This window comes from Labeo rohita, chromosome 11 (assembly GCF_022985175.1).
Source record: "Labeo rohita strain BAU-BD-2019 chromosome 11, IGBB_LRoh.1.0, whole genome shotgun sequence".
Lineage (NCBI taxonomy): Eukaryota > Metazoa > Chordata > Actinopteri > Cypriniformes > Cyprinidae > Labeo > Labeo rohita.
Genome location: NC_066879.1, coordinates 17483610 through 17505568, shown reverse-complemented (window position 1 = coordinate 17505568; position 21959 = coordinate 17483610). Strand labels below are relative to the sequence as shown.

Genomic DNA, 21959 nt, shown 5'->3' with positions numbered 1-21959 from the left:
TAAGAAATTAAAATATTTTTAAAATGTAGTTTAAAACATACTAATTTTATACTATACGTATACTAAGTTTAAACTATTAAATAAGTATTTAATGTTTAATTTTAAGTTGTATTTTTATTAAGTAACAAGTAAACTAGCTAACAAAAATATGTTCTAAGAACATTTTGCTAACATTCCCATTAAGTACGCTCTCTGAAATTTTCACATTTATGTTGAAATGTTAAAAATCATCTTTTTAGTTATTCGAATGTTAGGGAATGTTAAATTTAGTTATTTTGCAAGCATTATGGGAATGTCATTTCTGAATGTTCTCAGAACATTTCACATTTATTTTTAAATGTTTAAGAAACGTCTTTGTTTATTCGAACATTAGAACGTCAAGGCATGTTACATTTTTGTTATTTTGCAAACATGGGAATGTTATTTATGAATGTTCTCAGAGTATTTAAAACGTATTTTTTAATGTTTAAAAAAATGTCTTTGATTATTCGAACGTTAGAACGTTGGGGAATGTTAGATTTTTGTTATTTTGCAAGCATTATGGGAATGTTATTTCTGAATGTTCTCAGAACATTTCACATTTATGTTTAAATGTTAAAAAAAAACATCTTTTTGGTTATTCGACTGTTAGGGAATATTACATTTTGTTATTTTGCAAGCATTATGGGAATGTTATTTCTGAATGTTCTCAGAACATTTCAAAAGCACTTTTAAATGTTTAAAAAACGTCCTTTTGGTTATTCAAACATTAGAACGTTAGGAAATGTAACATTTTTGTTGTTTCGCAAGCATTATAGGAATGTTATTTCTAAATGTTCTCAGAACATTTCACATTTATTTTTAAAAAACGTCTTTTTGGTTAATCGAACGTTAGGGAATGTTACATTTTGTTATTTTTCAAGCGTTATAGGAATGTTATTTCTGAATGTTCTCAGAACATTTCAAAAATACTTTTTAAAAAACGTCTTTTATGGTTATTCGAACGTTAGAACGTTAGGGAATGTTACATTTTTGTTACTTTGCAAGCATTATGGAAATGTTATTTTTGAATGCTGTCTGAACTGCAGTGATAATAGAGTTTACATACTATACATGAGAACAATATTCTTGGCCCTTTAACATGTATCGGAAATCCAGGCATTCTAGGCAGAGCGGTACAAATGATTCATGTACACCCACGTTATCTGGCAATCTGGTAACTCACAGAGACACACCTGGGCATACTGGAAGCCAGGTGACTTCTTACCGAACACAGTTCCACCGCTTTTTAGGAGCAAAATTCAAAATTGACACATCACAGGAGGGAAAGAGTTTGAATCGCGGAATAATTAATCACTAATCTTGTTCTCCTCTCACCTTCTTACAGACAACCGGGACAGTATGATGTGTAACTGCGCGTTTTCGCGCTTCCGGCTCGGCGAGATTCGAGCACCGGTCGGTAGATTTGGACTGTGCATCCGAGCCGATCAGAACTATGGTCATCTTGGGTTCTAGAGACGACACAGCGAAGGATATAACCTATAGAATTTTGTTTTTAAGCGGTTTCGATTACTTGTCTTTGGGAAACGAGAACGAAACTGTTGCGCAATGAAGCTGACGTGCTGGATTGTCCAACTGCTCCTATTGGCCTGCGGATGCGTGTGTTCACTGGAACGAGTCACACACAACCCCGAAAACAACGTCATCTGTCCTCAGGTTGAGTATTCATTCATTCATTAAACAAGTTTGTTTATTTGTATAACTATGAATGTTAATAAAATACATATACAAAGGTGTCCAGTGCTCAGTAGGCTATACAACTCAAGTATATTACCCCTATTAGCTATTTAAAAAAAAAAAAAAAAAAAAAAAAAAAAAAAAAAAACAAACGAGAAGAAGTCTCTGCATGCTCTCTAAGCCTGCATTTGTTTGATCCAAAGTACAGCAAAAACAGTAAAATATTTTTACTATTTAAAATAACTTCTTTCTATTTTAATATATTTTAATTTATTAATGTGATCCTGAATTTTCAGCTTCATTACTCCAGTCTTTAAAATATGCAGATTTGCTGTTCAAGAAAATTTTTTTTAATTATTATTATCAATATTTAAAAAAGGTTTTTTCAGGATTCTTTGATGGATAGAACGATCCAAAGATCAGCATTTATCTGAAATAAAACGCTTTTTGTAACATTATACACTGTAACATTCAAAGGCATGGAGTCAGTATTTTTAATTTTTATTTATTTATTTATTTTTTGAGAGAGAGAAATGACTACTTTTATTTAGCAAGGATGCTTTAAATTGAGCAAAAATAATGATCAAGACATTTATAATGTTACAAAAGATTTCTGTTTTTTAAATGCTGGTTTTCTGAACTTTCTATTCATCAAAGAAACAAAATTCTACTCAGCTGTTTTCAACATAATATTAATACTAAATGTTTTTTGAGCAGCAAATCAGAATATTAGAATGATTTCTTAAGGATCATGTGACTGGAGTAATGATGCTAAAAATTCAGCTTTGAAATCACAGGAATAATTTTATTTAAAAAATATATTCAAATAGCAAGCATTATATTTTTAGTACAGAAACAGCACGTAGAACCAAAAAATATTCATAAATTAATTAATACATTTTTTTTGTTTGTTTTTAAATATTATGCTAGTTGCCTTAAAAATGTTTAGTCTGTCAATTAACACACAGTCAAACAAGGATGCATGAGATGATAAAAAAGTAATCTTTTTAAACAAACATTGATTTATGTTCGATTTCAAGTGGTCAAACTATCATTAAACAAGTACTAAAATACACAGTGTACATATACTTTTCAAATATTTTTTTTAAAGTCATTCATGTAAAAAAGGGGGGGGGGGGAAAGAAGAAAAATCATCAAAACATGGGTTTTCATAAAATGCAAATGTAAAATGTAAAAATTTGGAAAATGTCACATGCAAACAATTTTTCTTAAGAATTTTATGTTCATTTTTTTTTTGTCATTTCATTGATTTTTGGTAGATTAAGTCAGTTGTCCTGAATACATAATTAACTTTTTTTCTTTTCATTTACATGTTTTAAAGACTGATAATAATTCCAGAATTATGTTTGAAATACAAATAATAATAGTTTTGTTTTAAGGCACTTTTATGTATGGATTTACAATTTTCCCATTAAAAAAAAGAACAGTATGAAATTTGAAACTCGAAATTCGAAACTTGAAATTTTGTGTCAGTGATGCACGTCAAACCAAAACTAAAAAGTGAATTCAAATGCTAATACGAAATGTTTTAAAACAAAAGCAAGCAAGATAGTGATCCGTTTATAAACTAGAATATGTTTGTGTTTTTAGGATCTTAACTGCAGGGTGAGAAATACAGACCCTATCACACCACATAATGTGATCTGTGGTCCTGTATATGTGTGTTCTCTGGCCGTAAAGCCAAAATTGTGCTGTCACGGGACGGACTGCGAACCGTGTTTGTGGATCGCCATCCAGCTGAGTATTATTCCAGACCTCAAAGATGACGAGGAAAGAGATACTGAGAAATCAGAACATGAAGAGGAGAGCAGTGGTGAGCGCTTACAGTAGCAGCACATTACAGTCGTAGACCTAACAGCGGTTTATGCTAACACTAACCTTTCTAATTTCAGCGAACTGGGATTCAGGATGTGTTTCCGTGTCAGACGACACATCAGAAGTTCGAAGGGTATGTTTTTGTTCATTATAACCAAAATTTCTTTTTAAAAGTTGAAAATCTCATCTATAATTAAAACCTTTGTCTTATTCTTTTTAACAGGAAGACTACTCTGTCTGTGAAGACCAGCAAGATAAAGGTAAGCCAAGTGGGCTTAAAAAGCCCTTTATTTGTTTATTTGTGCTAATGGACTGATTTTCTCAAACTGTATTTGCTCTTGATGAAAGACAGCAGTGGATTGACCATTGTCTGTCATGCAGTGCGTTATTAAAGCTCACCTCTTTGTGTTTTCTTCATGTAGCTACTATTACAATATGCTACCATGCAGCAGAAGGGCAGCAAGTGCGCTGCAAGAGATTAGACTTCACAGTGACTTCTGCTCATAAACTTCTCAGTGTAAGTGTCACCACCATGTCCATTTAACCCTCATGTTATCTTCTGGCTATTTTAGCCCAGAAAAGATTTTCTTTTTCCTGAAAATGCTAGTTGATGTTATTGCCTTGGACTAAAACTTACTGACTTTGTTCACACAGGGTAACTTAGAAATAGGCTACAAAAAAAAAAAAAAAATAATAATTTTGTCCAGGAATGTTGTACTTTTCTCTTCTAAATAAGACCTCTGTGGGATGATCTGTAAGAGTGGATTGGATACACTGTACGTTTTGTAGTCCAAAAAAAGTCTAAATTAAATATAAGCAACATGACCAACTTAATTATTTGTACCAGTAATGACGGTGTAATATTGGGACCTATACTATTTATATTTAATTTAAATTTAATTTAAATTCTTTTAAGGTCAGGCAGGTTTTTATTATACAAAAAAGCAGTGAACAGTGAACAAATGTAGAATTTCCAGAAAAACCTGACAGAAGCAATGGGGAAGAAAATCTTTGTAAGTGTGCGTAAAATTGGTGATGTGATTGTTATCTCACTGTTTATCTTATGTGCTGCAGCTGACTCTGGTGGAGTATAAAGATGTTGACTTTGGCAGAACAATGAAGATCACTGTTGGATCATTCGCCAAGTCACCTGCAGTTGAAATTAATGAGTTTCCTACATTAAAAACAGGTAGCAATTGTTTTTGCTTACTCTCAGTGCATATACACTATCAGTCAAAAGTTTTTGAACAGTAAGATTTTTAATGTTTTTAAAGAATTCTCTTCTGCTCACCAAGCCTGCATTTATTTGATCCAAAGTACAGCAAAACAGTAACATTTTGAAATATTTTTACTTTTTAAAAATAACTGTTTTCTATTTGAATATATTTAAAAATGTAATTTATTCCTGTGATTAAAGCTGAATTTTTAGCATCATTACTCCAGTCACACGATCCTTCAGAAATCATTCTAATATTCTGATTTGCTGCTCCAAAAAAATTTAATTTTATTATTATGTTGAAAACAGCTGAGTAGAATTTTTTTAATGAATAGAAAGTTCAGAAGAGCAACATTTATCTGAAGTAGTAAATCTTTTGTAACATTATAAATGTTTTTATCATCACTTTTTATCAATTTAAAGCATCCTTGTTAAATAAAAGTATTACTTTCTTTAATTTAGCTTTGATCACAAGAATAAGTTACATTTTAAAATATATTCAAATAGAAAACAGTTATTTAAAAAAGTAAAAATACTTCAAAATTGTACTGTTTTTGCTGTACTTTGGATCAAATAAATGCAGGCTTGGTGAGCAGAAGATACTTCGTTAAAAACATTAAAAATCTTACTGTTCAAAAACTTTTGACTGTACAACAGCATATGATCAAAAGTAGATATTTTGTTGTTGTAAATCTCTGTTTTATCGATTTGTGCTAGTTTTATTCAAACAACTTTTGTCTTGTTGCATCTAATGTTATTATAAGAATTATTTATTTATTCATTAATTATATTTATACTGTGTTATATGTTAGGGGAGATTGTATTAATGTGTAAGCTTTCATGTACAACTGGCTTTTTTTTTTGACAGTGTGTTCCTTACCAGACCTAAAGAACATAAATCAGTGTAAAGGTATGTGCAAATTGATTGTATTTTTAAATTTCTTTCATTTTAATTTATATTTTTAAAAAAAGCTTTCCTCATTTAATCCCATACTAAAATGTATTTTAAAAGAAGTGCTAAAATGGGTGTTAAGGAATAGTAAAACAGAAGTTCCTCAATGGTTCTTTACAATACATTTTGTTCACCAACTTTTCCTATCAAAAAACATGTAAAAAAAAAAACAAAAAAAACAATGCGTAAGGTATTTGACTTGAGTTAACTTTGAGCCTTAAATGCTAAATTATAGGTTACATTAAACTGTAGGTTCTTTGGATCGGAGATTTGGTGTCTGGGTTTAACTACATGCTTTTCTAAAGATAAATAACAGAATAAGACCCCTTTAAAAAAAAAAGTTTCTGACAACAGCCTCCCTTATTTAAAGTATAAAAGACCAAAGTCATTTTATACTCCATGTTTCCTTATTTTCATTTTTAGGTCCCAGGGTGTACATTAAAATAGAGGAGGGTTGGGTTAAGGTGCTGTTGGCTGATGAGGGTGAAAGAGCTTCTGAGGGCCTGTCCCTGTGTATGAAACGTGGAAGAGAAGGAAGATGCTGGGTCAGTGAACTAACCCATTACTTCTGTCCAAAATGACACACAGCCTGAGGGCTCATTACAGACAAACAGTAGACCGTACAAACCCGTTTGTGTTTTGGTTCTTGCTAACTTACCTTTTCTTCTCTCAGGACCTGTCAAATAACAGCATTCCACTGGCGTCAGTCACATACTGCACATGTTTCCAGGTACAGTGCTTTTCAGTCATGCACACACTCAAAACATTGCCATCTAAAATCTATTTCTACATGATTTTAATTTGCCCTGTGTGTGTGCATATGCTTCAGGTATGGAAAAATGATTCAGTTCGTGTGGAAATCTGTCCCTTTGAAAACAATAAAACAGGTAAAACCACAACAATATTCAGAGACCCCATGACTTTTACAGTTCTACTTTTTCCAGTTGTTTGTGATTTACCCGATAAGAATTAAATTGTATAAAATTATGTATTAAATAATAGTATTATAAATATATTTAATATATTTTTTAAAATGTGTATTTATTTATTTGCACCATATAAAATAACCAGAAAAATGTATATAATAAGATGTTATTTATTTACATCAGATTTAAATCTATTTTAAATAATCTAGTGCCCCCTAGCGGACCCCAGCCCTTGGTTGAGAACCGCTGATCTAATGTCTTCACCTTTCTTAAAAATACAAGTTAGGATCTGGAAGATTTTCAACACCATCTTAATTTATTTTGTCTTCCCACCATTTTTTTTTTACTGGCAGAACTTCAAGACAATGTCCTGAACAACATGTCAGTGTCTTTAGCCCACATCAAGGCAAATAATGGTGAGCCAGTGCTAAGCTGGAATTTAACAGCTCCCTGCAGGATAAGAGCCGAATTGTGGCCGTGTCAGATCAAGGCAGATGGAACATGCACAGAAGTTAAAGGATTCAGGCAGAAATGCTGTAATGATTGGACAGAAAACAACACAGTACTATGGGTAAATATAAAGTTTGAGTATATGTATTTTCTGTCCTGTGTAGACCTAATAGACAGCATATTAAATTTGGCATAAATGGAATGAGGTTGTTAGGAAGCAGAAATATTGCATGAGCAGGATATAAAATGTATTTCCAAGTTTTTTTCATTGAAACTTGAAAATAAATGCTTTTAGAATTAAAAAAGAAATTACAACAAAGTATGGAAGCCTGTTTCTGCCAGAGGAAAAAAATAAAGTAAATAAAAATAAAGTAAATAAATAAATGTAATTCTGCCTTTTTATCTCACATTTGAAAGTTAACATCTCACATTTCTGACTTTTTTCTTAGAATTCAGATTTTTTTTTTAAGTCAGAATTGTGAGATAAAAAAATCACAATTACCTTTTTAATGTTTATTATTCTGTGGTGAAAACGGGCTTCCATATCAAATAGACATTTTGACATAAAATAAATAATAAATATTTAAAGCAAGATTAAACATTAAACATTAAAGCCAAAGACCAATATAACAAATACAAGACTTTCTGATGTGTTTTTTTTTTTTTTTTTTACATCAAATGTGTTAGTAATAATTAGTAATGACAGTAATTAGTAATAATTAGTAATGAAGTAATGACAATGACAACAATTTTGTATTATTTAAATGAGAAAAAAATGCAAAACTGGTCACTTTTGGATTTTTGAAACTGAATGACTGCCAGGTACACAACAAACTACCATAAATGTTTGCTTTCGTTTTAACGTATGTGAAATTAAATATGGCATCTACTTTGACTGAGGTCAAAGCTAATAATTGTTTTTCCAGTTAGTTAAAAAGCAGTTTACTTTAATGATATTTGTTCTCTACAGGCATCCGGGAAGTTCGTGAATATCAGGTCTCGGGATCAGCAGCGACTCTGCGTGATGGTGTGATAGCATCTGTCTTTTTGATTTCTTTCTTTCAGCATTCATCAGTCATTTAGTGCAAACAGACAATGAACATGGTAAACATTCATCTTTGTCTGTGTCTTTGTCTGCAGCTCAAAGTGGATGAAAAGATTGTGCAGTACTGTCAACATCCCGGTAAGTGTGTGATGAGAGAAAAAAAGACATTTCATTTATATCCTGTTTAAAACTGCCATTCATTGTCATTTGATCACATGATATTTGTGTTTGTTGTACTGAAACTATTTTACTATAGTGAAAATAAGTATGGAGATTGTTATCAGTTGATCTATTGTTCATGTTGTCTTAGTGGAGCGACAGTACTGGAGCCTTCTTGTTCTCCTGCCGCTGGTCCTTGTTTGTCTGACTGCTTTTGCAGTTCTTCTCCTGGTGAACAAACTCAAATGTAAGTCTTTGCAATCTACAGCATCTCTGTTTATATAGTAAGATAATGTAGGGGATGACTTACATTTCTAACTAAAATCACCATGTATTAAATAAAAATAAAACAAATAGAAATTTCGTAATCCCCCATGTCATCAAAGATGTTCTTTCTTTCTTCAGTTTAGAAATTAAGGTTTTTGGAGGAAAACATTCCAGGATTTTTCTCCATGTAGTGGGTTGAAGGTCCAAACTGCAATTTCAGTGCAGCTTCAAAAGGCTCTACACGATCCCAGTCAAGGAATAAGGGTCTTATCTAGCGAAACGACTGGTTATTTAAAAAAAAAAAAAAAAAAAAAATACAATTTATATACTTTTATACTTGTCTACCATTGAAGTTCACTATGTGGAGAAAAATCCTGGAATGTTTTCCTCAAAAAACTTAAGTTCTTTTAAAACAGATTTTGTTGTCATACAAGACACTCTTTTTGCATCTCTATGCCGTCAATGGCTCTATTCATGTGTCTGTGAATGGCACATATTTTAGTGGTGATCTGTGTAGAACACATTTGCTCCATCTCAGCATGCTCTTTGTCTTTTTCAACTCATTCTTCTTCATTTTGTGTTCTTTCACCCATCTTACCCTTCTCTGTGTTTTATAGTCTTTTAATGACTTTAAAAGGAATAGAATTGAACTTACTTTCTGGCCATCGAAGATGTAGGTGTTTTTTCATTAGATCTGAAGAAATGTAGCATTAAATCACTTGCTCACCAATGAATCCTCTGCAGTGAATGGGTGCCGTCAGTCCAAACAGCTGATAAAAGCATCATAATAATTCACAAGTAATCCACACAATCCAGCTTATTCACTTCACAAGATGTTAACTGATGGACTGAAGTCGTGTGGATTACTTGTGGATTATTGTGATGTTTTTATCAGCTTTTTGGACTCTCATTCTGACGGCACCCATTTGCTGCAGAGAATCCATTGATGAGCAAGTGACGTACATTTTCAGCTAATTTAGATTTTTGGGTGAACTATTCCTTGACGTATTATTGAAAGTCTTCTTCTCTGATGAGAATTTATGAGAATTTTTTTTGTATTTCCCTTTCACAGGGCCGCTTAGTAAATGGGACAGAAGATGTAATTCTCAAGGTACACAAGGTGTTTATTTAGTTATTTGTGTGTTTTATTATCAAGAAGAGTTCATTTACCTTATGGCCTCTTCATTTCTTTTTCTAGATATGAGGGGACAGGTGTTGTTGCTCCATTCCTCTTCCACAGACCCACATTTGGTGTGTAAGCTGGGCCATTTGCTTTCCGAGCTGGGGTTCGGAGTATTTCTTGACCTGTGGAGCCAAACAGAGCTTGGTTCTCGCGGCCCAGCCGCATGGCTCCACTCTAAGCTCGATCACATCCAGAAACATGGTGGGAAAGCTCTTCTGGTGCTTTCACCCTCAACACTGGAGAGAGCTGAGTTGTACTGGAAGATTGCGGTGGAAAAACAAAACAAACCCGCCACATACTCCTCAGATACGCTGGCTTCGGCATTGGGCTGCATTTTTGCTGATCGTCAAAAGGGATGCCCGGCTCAGCGGTTTGTCCTTCTGCAATTAGACTTTCATGAACTTCCCATCAATGAGGAACATGACATGCCTAAGTTGTTGAGGGGCCTTCCGCTTTATAAACTGCCCTCGCAGTCTCAGGGATTACTTATGGAACTGTGTTTGGAGAGCCCTAATAACATGAGCGGGAAGTTGAAGAAGATGTGGTGGATAAAAAATGCACAGAGGAAGCTGTCCCAAGGAGTGCAGAACATTTGTAAGTCGAGGTGGAGGACCGAATCCATGCTCACTCAATCGGATTCACTCAGCGTAGATGCGGAAGACACAGAGGAAAACATTTTTCTTAAAATTGAACAGCACTGATGTGTCATTTACTCCCTCATCAGTCCAGAACATTGTTCAGAATGTCAGTCACATTAACATGAACAATAAAAGTACCAGAAGATAAAGCCATATCCAGAGGTTTTATGGGCATGCTTGGAAATACCAAGGAACTATATATATTATTAATAAGTACCTTGGAGTACTATGTGAATATGTTATAAAACAGACATTATATTGACAGTACCTGGCTACAGTCTCCGGGAATTGTTTAAGAAGGAAGTCTCCAAGTGCAAATGAGGAAATTCGAAAGTACAGACGCTACAGGAAGTAAAGACATTGATAAATGCACCTAAACGCAACATCAAAGAAAAAAATAATATTCATACTGTATGTATAGAAATAAGTATGCATTTACTCCTATATTTTCATAGGTGTTTGGAAGGAAATTACATCTCAGCTTTTACTTAGTGGATGGAAATAATGGCTTTTGGCTGTGTTTATACACAAATTCCAAATGTAAATATGGCTATACATATATTTTGTATATGACTAATATATATATTTTTTAATTGAACGTTTGCTCTGTCATTTGCTCTGGTTGTACTCAAATACAGTTTTACACTTAAGTGTTGTCTGTCATGGTCAACGCATGGTCAATGTCATGAAAACACTCTGTAGGGAAATAACGAGAAGAATAACAACAATAAAAGTGTTTGCAGTACAAACCAGTGTTCATAATTAAGATAATACATTAAAATAACATGGTAAGACATATAAATTTGCCATATCAAGCAGCAAAACGAGCTTTGTACAGAGACCAGAAGCCAGACCCATACATTTTACAAATGGCGGCGCCAACTCTAACGGGAAGAAAAAGGTGGAAAAAATTGAGAGAGATATATATATATATATATAAACTAGTCCTATCTGGTCTGACAGCCAGGCTTGTCTGTTTGTTTTAAATGGGTTTGGTGTACACTCCTGCTGGTCAGACTGGACAAACCAAAACCAGCTGAGTCCAACAACCAGCAGGCTTGAAGTGGATACCCTGGTGAAAAAAACAGCATATGCTGGTAGGTATGTTTTGATGCTGGTTTAAGCTGGTCCTTTGCTGGTATATGCTGGTCCTTTGCTGGTTCATGCTGGTCCTTGACCAGCAACATGACCAGCAAAAACCAGCAAAGGACCAGCAAAGGACCAGCTTAAACCAACATCAAAACCTACCTAACCAGCATTCCAGCATCAAAACATACCTACCAGCATATGCTGGTTTTTTCACCAGGGTAGACAATTAGAGTCTATAAAAAGAAGCTAAGAAGGGGGCAGCATAAAAATATCCTCCACCAGAACCAATGCAGACTAAAAATAAACGCTGTTATTTGAGAAGAGCGGTGTGTAACGTGTGCGACTTTCTCAGCTGCTGCATGTTGGGTTTGTGCGTCGACTGAGGAAAAAACTAGAAAAAGAGACTTAGTGGCACGAAAGTTGCCTGATAGTCAGGTATAATAAATCTAAATAATAATTCTTCCACTTTGACGCATGCATTTTAAAAACGAAAGGCATTCTAAGTGTAATTTCTCAGATATTTAAAGTTCCATAATGAGTCAGAAGCAGGTGGTGTGTGTTACTTTTCTCCGCGCTGGAGCCGTTTGCAATTACTATTACGTGTCTTTGTATATAAATTTCTGAGCTGTGTATACATTTGTGTTTATAGCTACTACTCAGTGGAATTAGTGTATGTAAACGCTAATACTTATGCGCCCCCTGACAGAACACAGCGAAGTTAACGTTAGCTTAGCAAATCAGCGAGACTACTATGGTGAAGACTTTCTTTTAATATTCATGCACCCTTGAAAGTTTGTCATGCAACGTCATCAGGACCTTATTAATATTCATGAGTCAAGCCTTTAGCATAGAACTTTATCCAGTCTATGCTGGAATATCCTATGCAATATTTATGAAGGTCACCTTCGCCATAGTAGCATTTGTATTTCTTCCGTCAACGGCGCACAGGGGGATCTGTTGGGTGTATTAGTGCGTCCTGACCCCGAAAAGCGAAAACTAGAAAATAACTGGTTTTACTGAACGCCCAATCATCAATCTCCCGTTTGTGAGTATTTAAAATACAAATTCTGTGCTCATCTTTTCTAAACTTTTGCATTCTGCTTGTTTATTTTGTTTTAATGCATTACGGTTTAGCATGCATGGTAAATATCATTTAGGTTGCATGATATAACCCCTCTACGAATATAAACCAATATCGTTTATATAACAAAAATATATCAACCTTATACTCACACTTCAACCCCAAATGTAATATTTAGCTACTTGGCTTTAGAAACTTGAATTGAAAACTGGAACTTTTTATAGTATTTTAACATGTATGCAAATAAAATGAACAAAATCAATAGATGTAAACAAACACAGTCTGACAATAAACAAAAAAAAGTACAATATACAACAATAACGTGAAATAAATCACTTTAATTATCACAGATCATAAGCAGCACTAACAATAAAGCTCTGAAATAATTTATAAAAGCAGTGGATTAATTTATTTAACATGAAGTTCTCACACCTTAAATACTATGCATTTTTAATATTGTATAATAAATATAAACACACACTACCAAAAGTTCAACTTTTTTTTTTTTTAAAGAAGTCTGTTCTGCTCACCAAGCCTGCATTTATTTGATCTAAAGTACAGCAAAAAAGTGTCTACTATTTAAAATAACTGTTTTCTGTTTGAATATATTATAAAAAGTAATTGATTCCTGTGATCAAAGCTAAATTTCCAGCATGATTACTCCAGTCTTTAGTGTCACATGATCCTTCAGAAATCATTCTAATATGCTGATTTGCTGTTCAAGAAACATTTATTATTATTATCATCAATATTTAAAACAGTTCAAGATCAGCATTTATCTAAAACAAAAAACTAACTTTTGTAACATTAAACACTATACTATTCAAATAGCTTATAGTCAGTATAATTATTTATTTGGGAAAAAAGAACAAAAAAATAGAAATTAATACTTTTATTTAGCAAGGATGCTTTAAAATTTGATCAAAAGTGACCATTAAGACACTTATAATTTTACAAAGTATTTGTATTTCAGATAAATGCTGTTCTTCTGAACTTTCTATTCATCAAAGAAACCTGAAAAAAATCTACTCAGCTGTTTCTAACATATTAATAATAAATGTTTTTTGAGCAGCAAATCAGAATATTAGAATGATTTCTGAAGGATCATGTGACTGGAGTAAAGATGCTAAAAAGTCAGCTTTGAAATCACGGGAATAAATTGCATTTTAAATATATTAAAAAAGAAAACAGTTCTTTTAAATCGTAAAAATATTTTAAAAGTGTACTGTTTTTGCTGTACTTAGAATCAACAAATGGAGGCTTGGTGAGCAGAAGAGACTTCTTTAAAAACATTACAAATATTACTGTTCAAAAACTTTTGACTGGTAGTGTATTTGATAAGGTTTTGTACATAAAATGAATTGAATAAATTTTTTTTCTTCAAATCAATTCCTGTTTCATTCAAATCAAATCATCAAGTGTCATTCTAACAGTAAACTTTGTGGAAAGCGGAGGTTTGCTGCACACAGGATTAATGCAAGAGTAATGTCACCCTCACGGATGTTCTTCCTGTCTGCTGTGTTCTACGTGGCCCTTTTTCATCCAATTTTGGGCCAGAACTGCTCAGAGCACTGTAAAGCATGCGGGGGCCCAGAGAAAGACCAATGCCTTCAGTGCCACACCGGATTCATCCTCCATGACAACCTATGTGTGGGTGAGTGAGATGAACACACTGTACGCTTCACTCACCTCATGGTCCATTTCTTTCTGAAGTTCACTTCTGCACTCTAACGCTGACAGATACTGATGAATGTGGTACTGATCTGGATCAGTGTCCCGACAACACGTACTGCTTCAATACCCATGGCTCTTATGAATGCAAAGGTCAGTGATTTACCCTCAAAACACACGGATCACAAGAGCAACACAATTATGCTTGCACGTCACATGATTATTGTTTTAATACTGTATAAATATTATTTAATTATTTATCCTTCATCAGAATGTGATAAGGCCTGTGTTGGCTGTATGGGTGGAGGATCTGCTCGCTGTAGGAAATGTGCTGCTGGTTACAGATCATCAGGCATGAGATGCATAGGTGAGTTGTCTAGATAGCTAGTTATATTTTGTTTTTCAGCCTTTGCAGTATAAAATGAATTCAAATATAATACTTTACTAAAATATGTTCTATAAATGTTTTCATATGTTCTCATTTAGTACTAAAAACGTTCTTTCTGAATGTTCTCTGAACATTTAACTTTGTTTTTGTTTTGTTTTTTGGCTGTTAAGGAAACATTCCATTTTATCATTTTGGAACACTGTGGAAATGTTTTGAGTGTTCTCTAAACATTCTTAAACAGTTCAGAATGTAACATTTAAGAAAACTCTGGGTGAACATTCTAATAATGTCAGTGGAGTAGCATTTGTACTTGTACTTATAAGTAACTTTGCCAGAATGTTCAGAATGTTCCTTGTTAGCTCGGTAAAAACACTGCAGGCTGTAGACAGAAGGAAGTTCAGCTAGTGTTTTTAGGTAATGTGATAACAGACATCTTGATTATTTTTGTCAGCTGATACAGTGTCACATCTGGGATTCGTGAATTATGCAAACAACAGTTTGACAGACATTCTAAGTGTAAAAAATGGACAGGATTTTAAATAAAGCTGAACTTCTAAGTAGATTCTGTGTCTTTTTTCCTTTTATAAATGGTAGACTTGCTTTGTTTGGCTGAATAATTTAGAAAAATTTTCTTAATATTGATTGCCATACTATTCATAGCTGGACTAATTAATTAAAAATATATTATAGTTTCATTTGGGAATTTGCTGCTGTTGTATCAAGCTTGTAAACATACATGAATCTCTTCTGTAATGACACAAATTAGTTGTTCTGCATCAAATGGTACCATCTTGTGGCTATAGTAAGCATTTCAACCATGAATGTTGACTATAATAAATATATCTGCAACCAGAGATTACCAGGGTTCAAGTGCTTTAAGGCATTTAAGCACATATGAAAAAAGACATTATTTACTGTAGCAAGCTTGTAGAAACCTAAATCAATGATTTGAAAAAGCATTTTTGGCAATCCATATAAATGTTATGTTTTTAACAGTTATGACTTTATGTCCGATCTCCTTAAAGCTTTGCATGCTTGTTTAGAATTATGTGTCTCATGTGCTCACCAGGTTTCGTGTTTTCCTTTAAACGTTTTGAGTTTTCCTTTAGGCTTTATAGGATTTTGGATAAATTTGGACAGGCTCCTTTTCTAAACGACCCCATGATAGCTTCCCAAAGGGTAAATTTTTACTTTTTTTGATAATTATTGACCTAGACAGTCCAGAGAATTGTACTGCAGTGTTTTTTTCCCAGATGGAGAAAAAAATCCTAGGACTAGTTCATGAAAGTTCATCTCAATCTTTTAACAAACAATTTGATTGACAGCAGTGGTTCTAGATGCAACGCTGTTCACAGTGAAGTGTTCAGAAACCGGAAAACCGTGCGAAATACAATCGTTTATGCCAGGGGTCACCAGAGTTTAGCTCCAACCCTAATCAAACACACCTGAACCAGCTAATCAAGGTCTTACTAGGTATACTTGAAACTTCCAGGCAGGTGTGTTGAGGAAAGTTGGAGGTAAATACGCCAATTAAATACGCCAATGTCCTTGTACAGTTGTAGCACTTCCAACCAAGTTCCAACCAGATTCATGTTGATAGGACAAATGGTTGTGCAGTTATAGCCATTTTTATGTTTTTTCTCTCTAATAGCGCCACCAAGCTCCGCATTTTTTTCCCCCTGTGATCTCAGATCATAAGTTATGTCCATAACTATGGTTCTATGAGACTGAACGATTACCGTCACCACGGTCTTATCCTGAATGACGCCATTCTTCCACCTATCCTCGAGACCTAATAACAACGTCAGGTGACTGACCTTAGGGGTTGGCTGTTATATATCATCTGGATGGACCAGCCACTTCCTCATGTCTTCCTCTTGTCCCGAGTGACAAGAGATGGTGATGGTCATCGTTCAGTCTCATAGATCCATAGTTATGGACATAACTTACGATCTATTTCGACCTCACTCACACCGTCACCACGATCTTATCCTGGATAACTTAATGACAGATAAAACAGCAGACCCCAAAGAATTTGGATTTGTTACATTAGTCCTATAAAATCTTGTGAACGTGCACGGAGAGGCCGCGGCGCATATGTCTGAAAGTGTGACCCAAGAGGTGGCCATACTCCTGGTAGAGTGGGCGACTAGATCACCAGGAATAGGAAGATTGTGACTAGAATATGCATGTGAAATTGTATCCACTATAAAGTGAGATAGACGTTGCTTGGACACAGGTTTGCCTGCACACTTCTTGTCAAAACATATAAGCAAATGTGAATGTGACTGTCGCAATGGACAGGTACACTCAATGTATGTATGCAGTGCTCTAACAGGACATAGAGAAGAGATATCCAACCCAGTACCTGAACAAGTGGGGGTCTCTACGACGTATGGTTTGGTCTGCACGATCAGTTTTATGTAGATTGCTGATCCGTGACCATTTTAACAATTACACTGTGCGCTTATACCCCTAATAAAAAATTACAATAATAAACTTAAAAATGTAATTCAAACAATCATTTTTTCAGATAAATATATTATTATTATGTTAATTATCTAGTATTTTGCAACAAAACTGTCTTTGTTCTACTGTATAATTATAGCTGTTTATCTTGCTTATCTCGTTTTTCAATTTGCATTGCGGGCCAGACATTACAGCTGTATTTTTTTTCTCCTACAGATATAGACGAGTGTGCTGAAGAGGTGTTGGCCTGTCCTGGTGTCAACGTGTTTTGTGTGAATACAGAGGGCTCTTTTCACTGTCAGTGTGCAGTGGGTTACACACCCAGAGGCGATGCCTGTGAGAGAAGCCAGACAGCAGGTGAACTGGAACACATCATTTCAGTTTCTCACACATATTAAATAACACAGATGTAATCTGTGTACCAAAGAGTCTGTGTTTGTGTTGTTTTGGTTTCATTGAGTATTCAAATTTTCATTATGTTTTTTGTTTTTATTTAGTTTATTTGGTTAGTATTGTTTTTGCCGTTTTCATTAGTTTTGTTTTAAATGTCTATTTTTTAAATGAATTTTATTTCAGTTTTAGTTATTTTAGTTAATCAAGTTAAACTAAATGAAAGTGCTAAGTAGTTTAAACAAAATAAGTTTACGATTTTTTAAATATATTTTTAGATTTTAGTTATGAACGTATTTTTTTAGTGGTTTGAGTTTATTTAAAGGATTAATTCACCAAAACATTCAAAATGTTCATGTCTTTTTTCTTCACTCGAAAAGAAATTACGTATTTTGAGGAAAACATTCCAGGATATTTCTCCATATAGTGGACTTCAATGGGAGCCAATGGGTTGAAGATCCAAATTGCAGTTTCAATAATCCCAGCCAAGGAATAAGCGTCTTATCTAGCGGAACAATCTGTCATTTTCTTAAAAAATAAAAATGTATATACTTTTTAACTACAAATGCTCGTCTTGCATTAGCTCTGTAATGCATGTCTACGACACGATCACGTAATCACGTTGGAAAGGCCATGCATGGTTAGTTCCTCAAAAAGGTAGGGTGGGATGAAAACCTCAATACTCAAAAATCATCTGACATTGTTGATTTACATTTTTTTTGTAAAGGGCGTTTGGCTTTCTTTGCAAGTTCACTTTGTAAACACTGGGTTGGTGCATCCACCTACATCATCTGTGACCTTTCCAATTACGTAATGCATGAAGTTGAGCTAGTGCAAGATGAGCATTTGTGGTTAAAGAGTATATTAGTTTTTATCTTTTTTTGGAAAATGAGAGATCACTTCACTAGATAAGACCCTTATTCCTCAGCTGGGATCACGTAAAGCCATTTGAAGCTGCATTGAAACTTTTGACATTGAACCCATTGGCTCCCAATGAAGTCCACTATATGGAGGAAAATCCTGGATTGTTTTCTTTAAAAACCTTAATTTCTTTTCAACTGAAGAAAGACATGAACATCTCGGATGACATGGTGGTGAGTAAAATATTAGTAAATTATTATTGTGATAATTAATGTGATTTGTAAGTGAATTAATCCTTTCACTATAAAACCCCTCAAACACTTGAAGTTCAAACACTGAATCACATTTGTCCCAAAGGACACACTGTCATCAGTGTTATGTAATTCAAAAAAATGTATAGTGTTTAAAAGAAAAATGCATTGTTTTTCCTTCTGAAGCATCAGTGAGCATTTGAACCTTCCGTAATAGTTGCATATGAGTCCCTCAGTTGTCCTCAGACTGAAAAGATGGATCTCAAAATCATACAGTCGTTGTTGGAAAGGGTACAAATACACAAAAATGCTGAAAAAACAAACATCAGGCAGTTTAACTGTTTAGGACAAACAAGGGACTCATGAACAACTATCACTAAACTTAAAAACAGCTGTGGATCATTCAGGTAACAGCACAGTAATAAGAATCAAGTGTATGTAAACTTTTGAACGGGGTCGTTTTTATAAAATCAGTATACTATATGTAAGCATCTTTTATGTGAAATATCTTATTCAGGTAAGCGCTAAATAAAAAATAACATGCATTTTGTATGATCCCTCCTACTTTGGTAAAATAATTAACATTTTGCAGATTCTGCAAAGTGTACAGTATGTAAACTTTTGACCTCAACTGGACTATATATTTACACACCACTTTTTTTCATCAAGCGTTTTTATGCAATTTAAATGACATTGCATTTAAAATGCATCATTTACCTAATTTCAATGTATAAATCACATAATGTAATGCTAAATGCATTTCCGGATGTTTCTGAATTCAATGACGTCTTCCCATCTCTCTCCTCAGCTTCTGAAGAAAAGGGTCTTTTTGATGACATCCAGGAGGATGAAATCGAGGTCCTGCAACAGATGTTCTTTGGCGTTGTTCTGTGCGCATTGGCCACTCTGGCGGCTAAAGGGGACTTGGTCTTCACCTCCATTTTTATGGGGGCGATGGCGGCCATGGCTGGATACTGGCTCTCTGATAAGAGCGACCGAGTGATAGATTCCATCTTGAAGGGGAGATAAATGGTAAATGCGGCCTGTGAAGTTATTTGCAGCGCTGAGCTTTTTCGAGTTAGGCCATTCCTTACACCATGATAAGATGGTATAGCCCAGGGAAGCTGCTGTAAGGCAAAAAAAGGATGTTTTCACAGTAACACATGGCCTACAACTTGCTTACTGCTTTTATAAAATAGCAGCAGCAGCAATGTGTTCAAGCAGTATTGTAATAAGCATGAACTTTTCCTACCCCAAATAGCTTTTGGGCTTGCCGTGTTTTATTTCACTTACTAGTTGACTACTGTAAATTGGGAATCAGTCACTCATGAATATTAATTTGTGCACTAGCAAGGGCCTTAAACTATATCAATCTTATGTTATTTTTTTTAATTGTGTTCTTTGCATTTTTATTAGCCTTCAGGTAGTATATAAATGCTGTAGAAGTTTATTTGTGTGTACACTACCAGTCAAAAGCTTTTTTAATGTTTTTTTAAAGAAGTCTCTTCTGCTCACCAAGTCTGCATTTATTTGATCTAAAGTACAGCAAAAACTGTAAAATTTTAAAATATTTTTACTATTTAAAATAACTGCTTTCTATTTAAATATATATTAAAATGTAATTTATTCCTGAGATTTCAAAGCTGAAATTTTAGCATCATTACATGATCCTTCAGAAATCATTCTAATATTCTGATTTGCTGCTCAAAAAACATTATTTTTATTATTATGTTGAAAACGGCTGAGTAGAATTTTTCAGATTTCTTTGATGAATAAAACGTTCAGAAGAACAGCATTTATCTGAAATAGAAATCTTTTGTAGCATTATAAATGTCTTTATAATCACTTTTGAACAATTTAAAGCACCCTTGCTATTAATTTCTGTAAGTTCTTTTCCAAAATTTAAAACTTTATTTTGAAAATTTGAAACTTTAGCTTTAATCACAAGAATAAATTACATTTTAAAATATATTCAAATAGAAAGCAGTTATTCTAAATAATAAAAACATTTCACAATATTACTGTATTTTAGATCAAAGAAGAGACTTCTTTAAAAAAACATGAAAAATTTTTACTGTTCAAAACCTTTTGACTAGTACATTACGTTTAAATGTTTGGTGTCAATAAGATTTTTTAATGTCTCTTTTGCTCATCAAGGCTGCATTTATTTTATTAAAAATGCAGTAATATTGTGGAATATTATTACAATTTTAAAAAACTGATGTTCGTTTTAACGCATTTTTAAATTTGATTTATTTCTATAAACGCAAAGCTGAATTTTCAGCTTCATTACTCCAGTCTTCAGTCTCACAAGATCCTTCAGAAATAAATCTATTTTTTTTTTTGGAAAACATGATAAAATTTTTCCAAGTTTCCTCAATGCATACTAAGCAGTTTTTCTGAACAGTTGTGTATGTAATGTAACAGCAACATAGAATGTTTTTATGAGGACACTGTAAAACACTCATTGGACTTCAACTAATAAACTTTTATTTGTTTTTAAATGAAACAGAGCATATCTCAGAAAGAAAGTCACTTTTATTTAATGGATATAAACAAGCCGACTGACACTCAAGAATAGTTGGGGGGGGATTACAACACATACAATAGCAAATATCAGGGAAGTTGAGGACTCCGAGTAAAGCCCAACAGGGTTTAAAAACATCGAACATGACATAGATTTCACACCGAACACCCCAGTCGCGCCTCCTAGGCTCTCGTTTCACTAACTTTCTCCGACACGCACGCACGCCGCATTCACACCCCGGAACGATCCTATTTGCATACACAGACACAATCATGCAAGCATATCCCACACTCTTTAGCATCTCAGATCTGCACCCCGAAAACATGCGAACGCTTTTATTTAGTTGCACGGGCAATCCACTGGCAGTGGGCGGGAAGATGTGGGTGAGGACACACCATTCTCAAACACATTACACCATCATGATGCCAATGCGTCTCATCCGTGACGACTGATGCACCATGTTCACACGGTTTCATTCAGCATGCTGACACTCACATTGGACTTGTTTGCACTGCTGTACAGGAAAACGAAAGTTAAACTAATCTCATGTACAAATCTTACAGTTCCAAACTGACATATTCAAAAAAGCATGAACCATAAAAAAACATAACATAAATAAATATCTTAAAAAAGTAAAAACAATGTTTTTTTTTTTTTTTTTTTTTTTTTTTTTTAGATTTATACTTTTTTAGATTTCTTTTCTGGCATTTGTCACAGTGGTTTGTATCATCCAGAGGTTTGCATTTTTTTTTTTGACATCGTGAAATAAAAGAAACAATGCAACTGGCACACGACAAATATAAATATAGAGAGAAATCTTCATTTTTGTTCTCTTTATTTCGGA

General features: G+C 33.9%; 2 protein-coding genes across 4 annotated transcripts; both read left to right on the top strand.

Moving 5' to 3' along the window:
• Nucleotides 1–1240: 1240 nt before the first annotated feature.
• il17rc (interleukin 17 receptor C) lies at nt 1241–11345 on the top strand. Its single transcript, XM_051122396.1, has 16 exons — nt 1241–1695; nt 3328–3550; nt 3630–3685; nt 3776–3812; nt 3975–4069; nt 4627–4741; nt 5637–5678; nt 6144–6265; nt 6394–6450; nt 6550–6607; nt 7000–7217; nt 8067–8123; nt 8237–8279; nt 8452–8547; nt 9640–9678; nt 9766–11345. Exons 1-16 carry the CDS (start codon nt 1588–1590, stop codon nt 10449–10451), a joined length of 2052 nt encoding a protein of 683 aa, XP_050978353.1. The 5' UTR covers nt 1241–1587; the 3' UTR covers nt 10452–11345.
• Nucleotides 11346–12255: 910 nt separating this feature from the next.
• Nucleotides 12256–21470, top strand: LOC127172897 (protein disulfide isomerase CRELD1). 3 transcript variants are annotated; one of them, XM_051122399.1, is made up of 6 exons: nt 12256–12522; nt 14008–14212; nt 14299–14382; nt 14501–14596; nt 17303–17443; nt 19397–21470. In XM_051122399.1, the coding sequence occupies exons 2-6, from the start codon at nt 14044–14046 to the stop codon at nt 19615–19617; spliced, it is 711 nt and encodes a 236-aa protein (XP_050978356.1). In that variant the 5' UTR covers nt 12256–12522; nt 14008–14043; the 3' UTR covers nt 19618–21470. The 3 variants fall into 3 exon arrangements, with proteins under 3 accessions (XP_050978356.1, XP_050978355.1, XP_050978354.1); XM_051122398.1 differs by having other exon boundaries at nt 12257–12522; nt 13978–14212; XM_051122397.1 differs by having other exon boundaries at nt 12268–12522; nt 13992–14212.
• The last annotated feature ends 489 nt before the right edge of the window (nt 21471–21959 follow it).

Excerpts from the sequence above, each read along its gene's own strand:
- il17rc (XM_051122396.1), top strand. The coding sequence starts at position 1,588 with ATGAAGCTGACGTGCTGGATTGTCCAACTGCTCCTATTGGCCTGCGGA. Across the intron at positions 1,696-3,327 it reads ACAACGTCATCTGTCCTCAG|GATCTTAACTGCAGGGTGAG; the intron begins GTTGAGTATTCA and ends TTGTGTTTTTAG. Across the intron at positions 6,266-6,393 it reads GAAGAGAAGGAAGATGCTGG|GACCTGTCAAATAACAGCAT; the intron begins GTCAGTGAACTA and ends TTCTTCTCTCAG.
- LOC127172897 (XM_051122399.1), top strand. The coding sequence starts at position 14,044 with ATGTCACCCTCACGGATGTTCTTCCTGTCTGCTGTGTTCTACGTGGCC. Across the intron at positions 14,383-14,500 it reads TGGCTCTTATGAATGCAAAG|AATGTGATAAGGCCTGTGTT; the intron begins GTCAGTGATTTA and ends ATCCTTCATCAG. Across the intron at positions 17,444-19,396 it reads TGAGAGAAGCCAGACAGCAG|CTTCTGAAGAAAAGGGTCTT; the intron begins GTGAACTGGAAC and ends CTCTCTCCTCAG.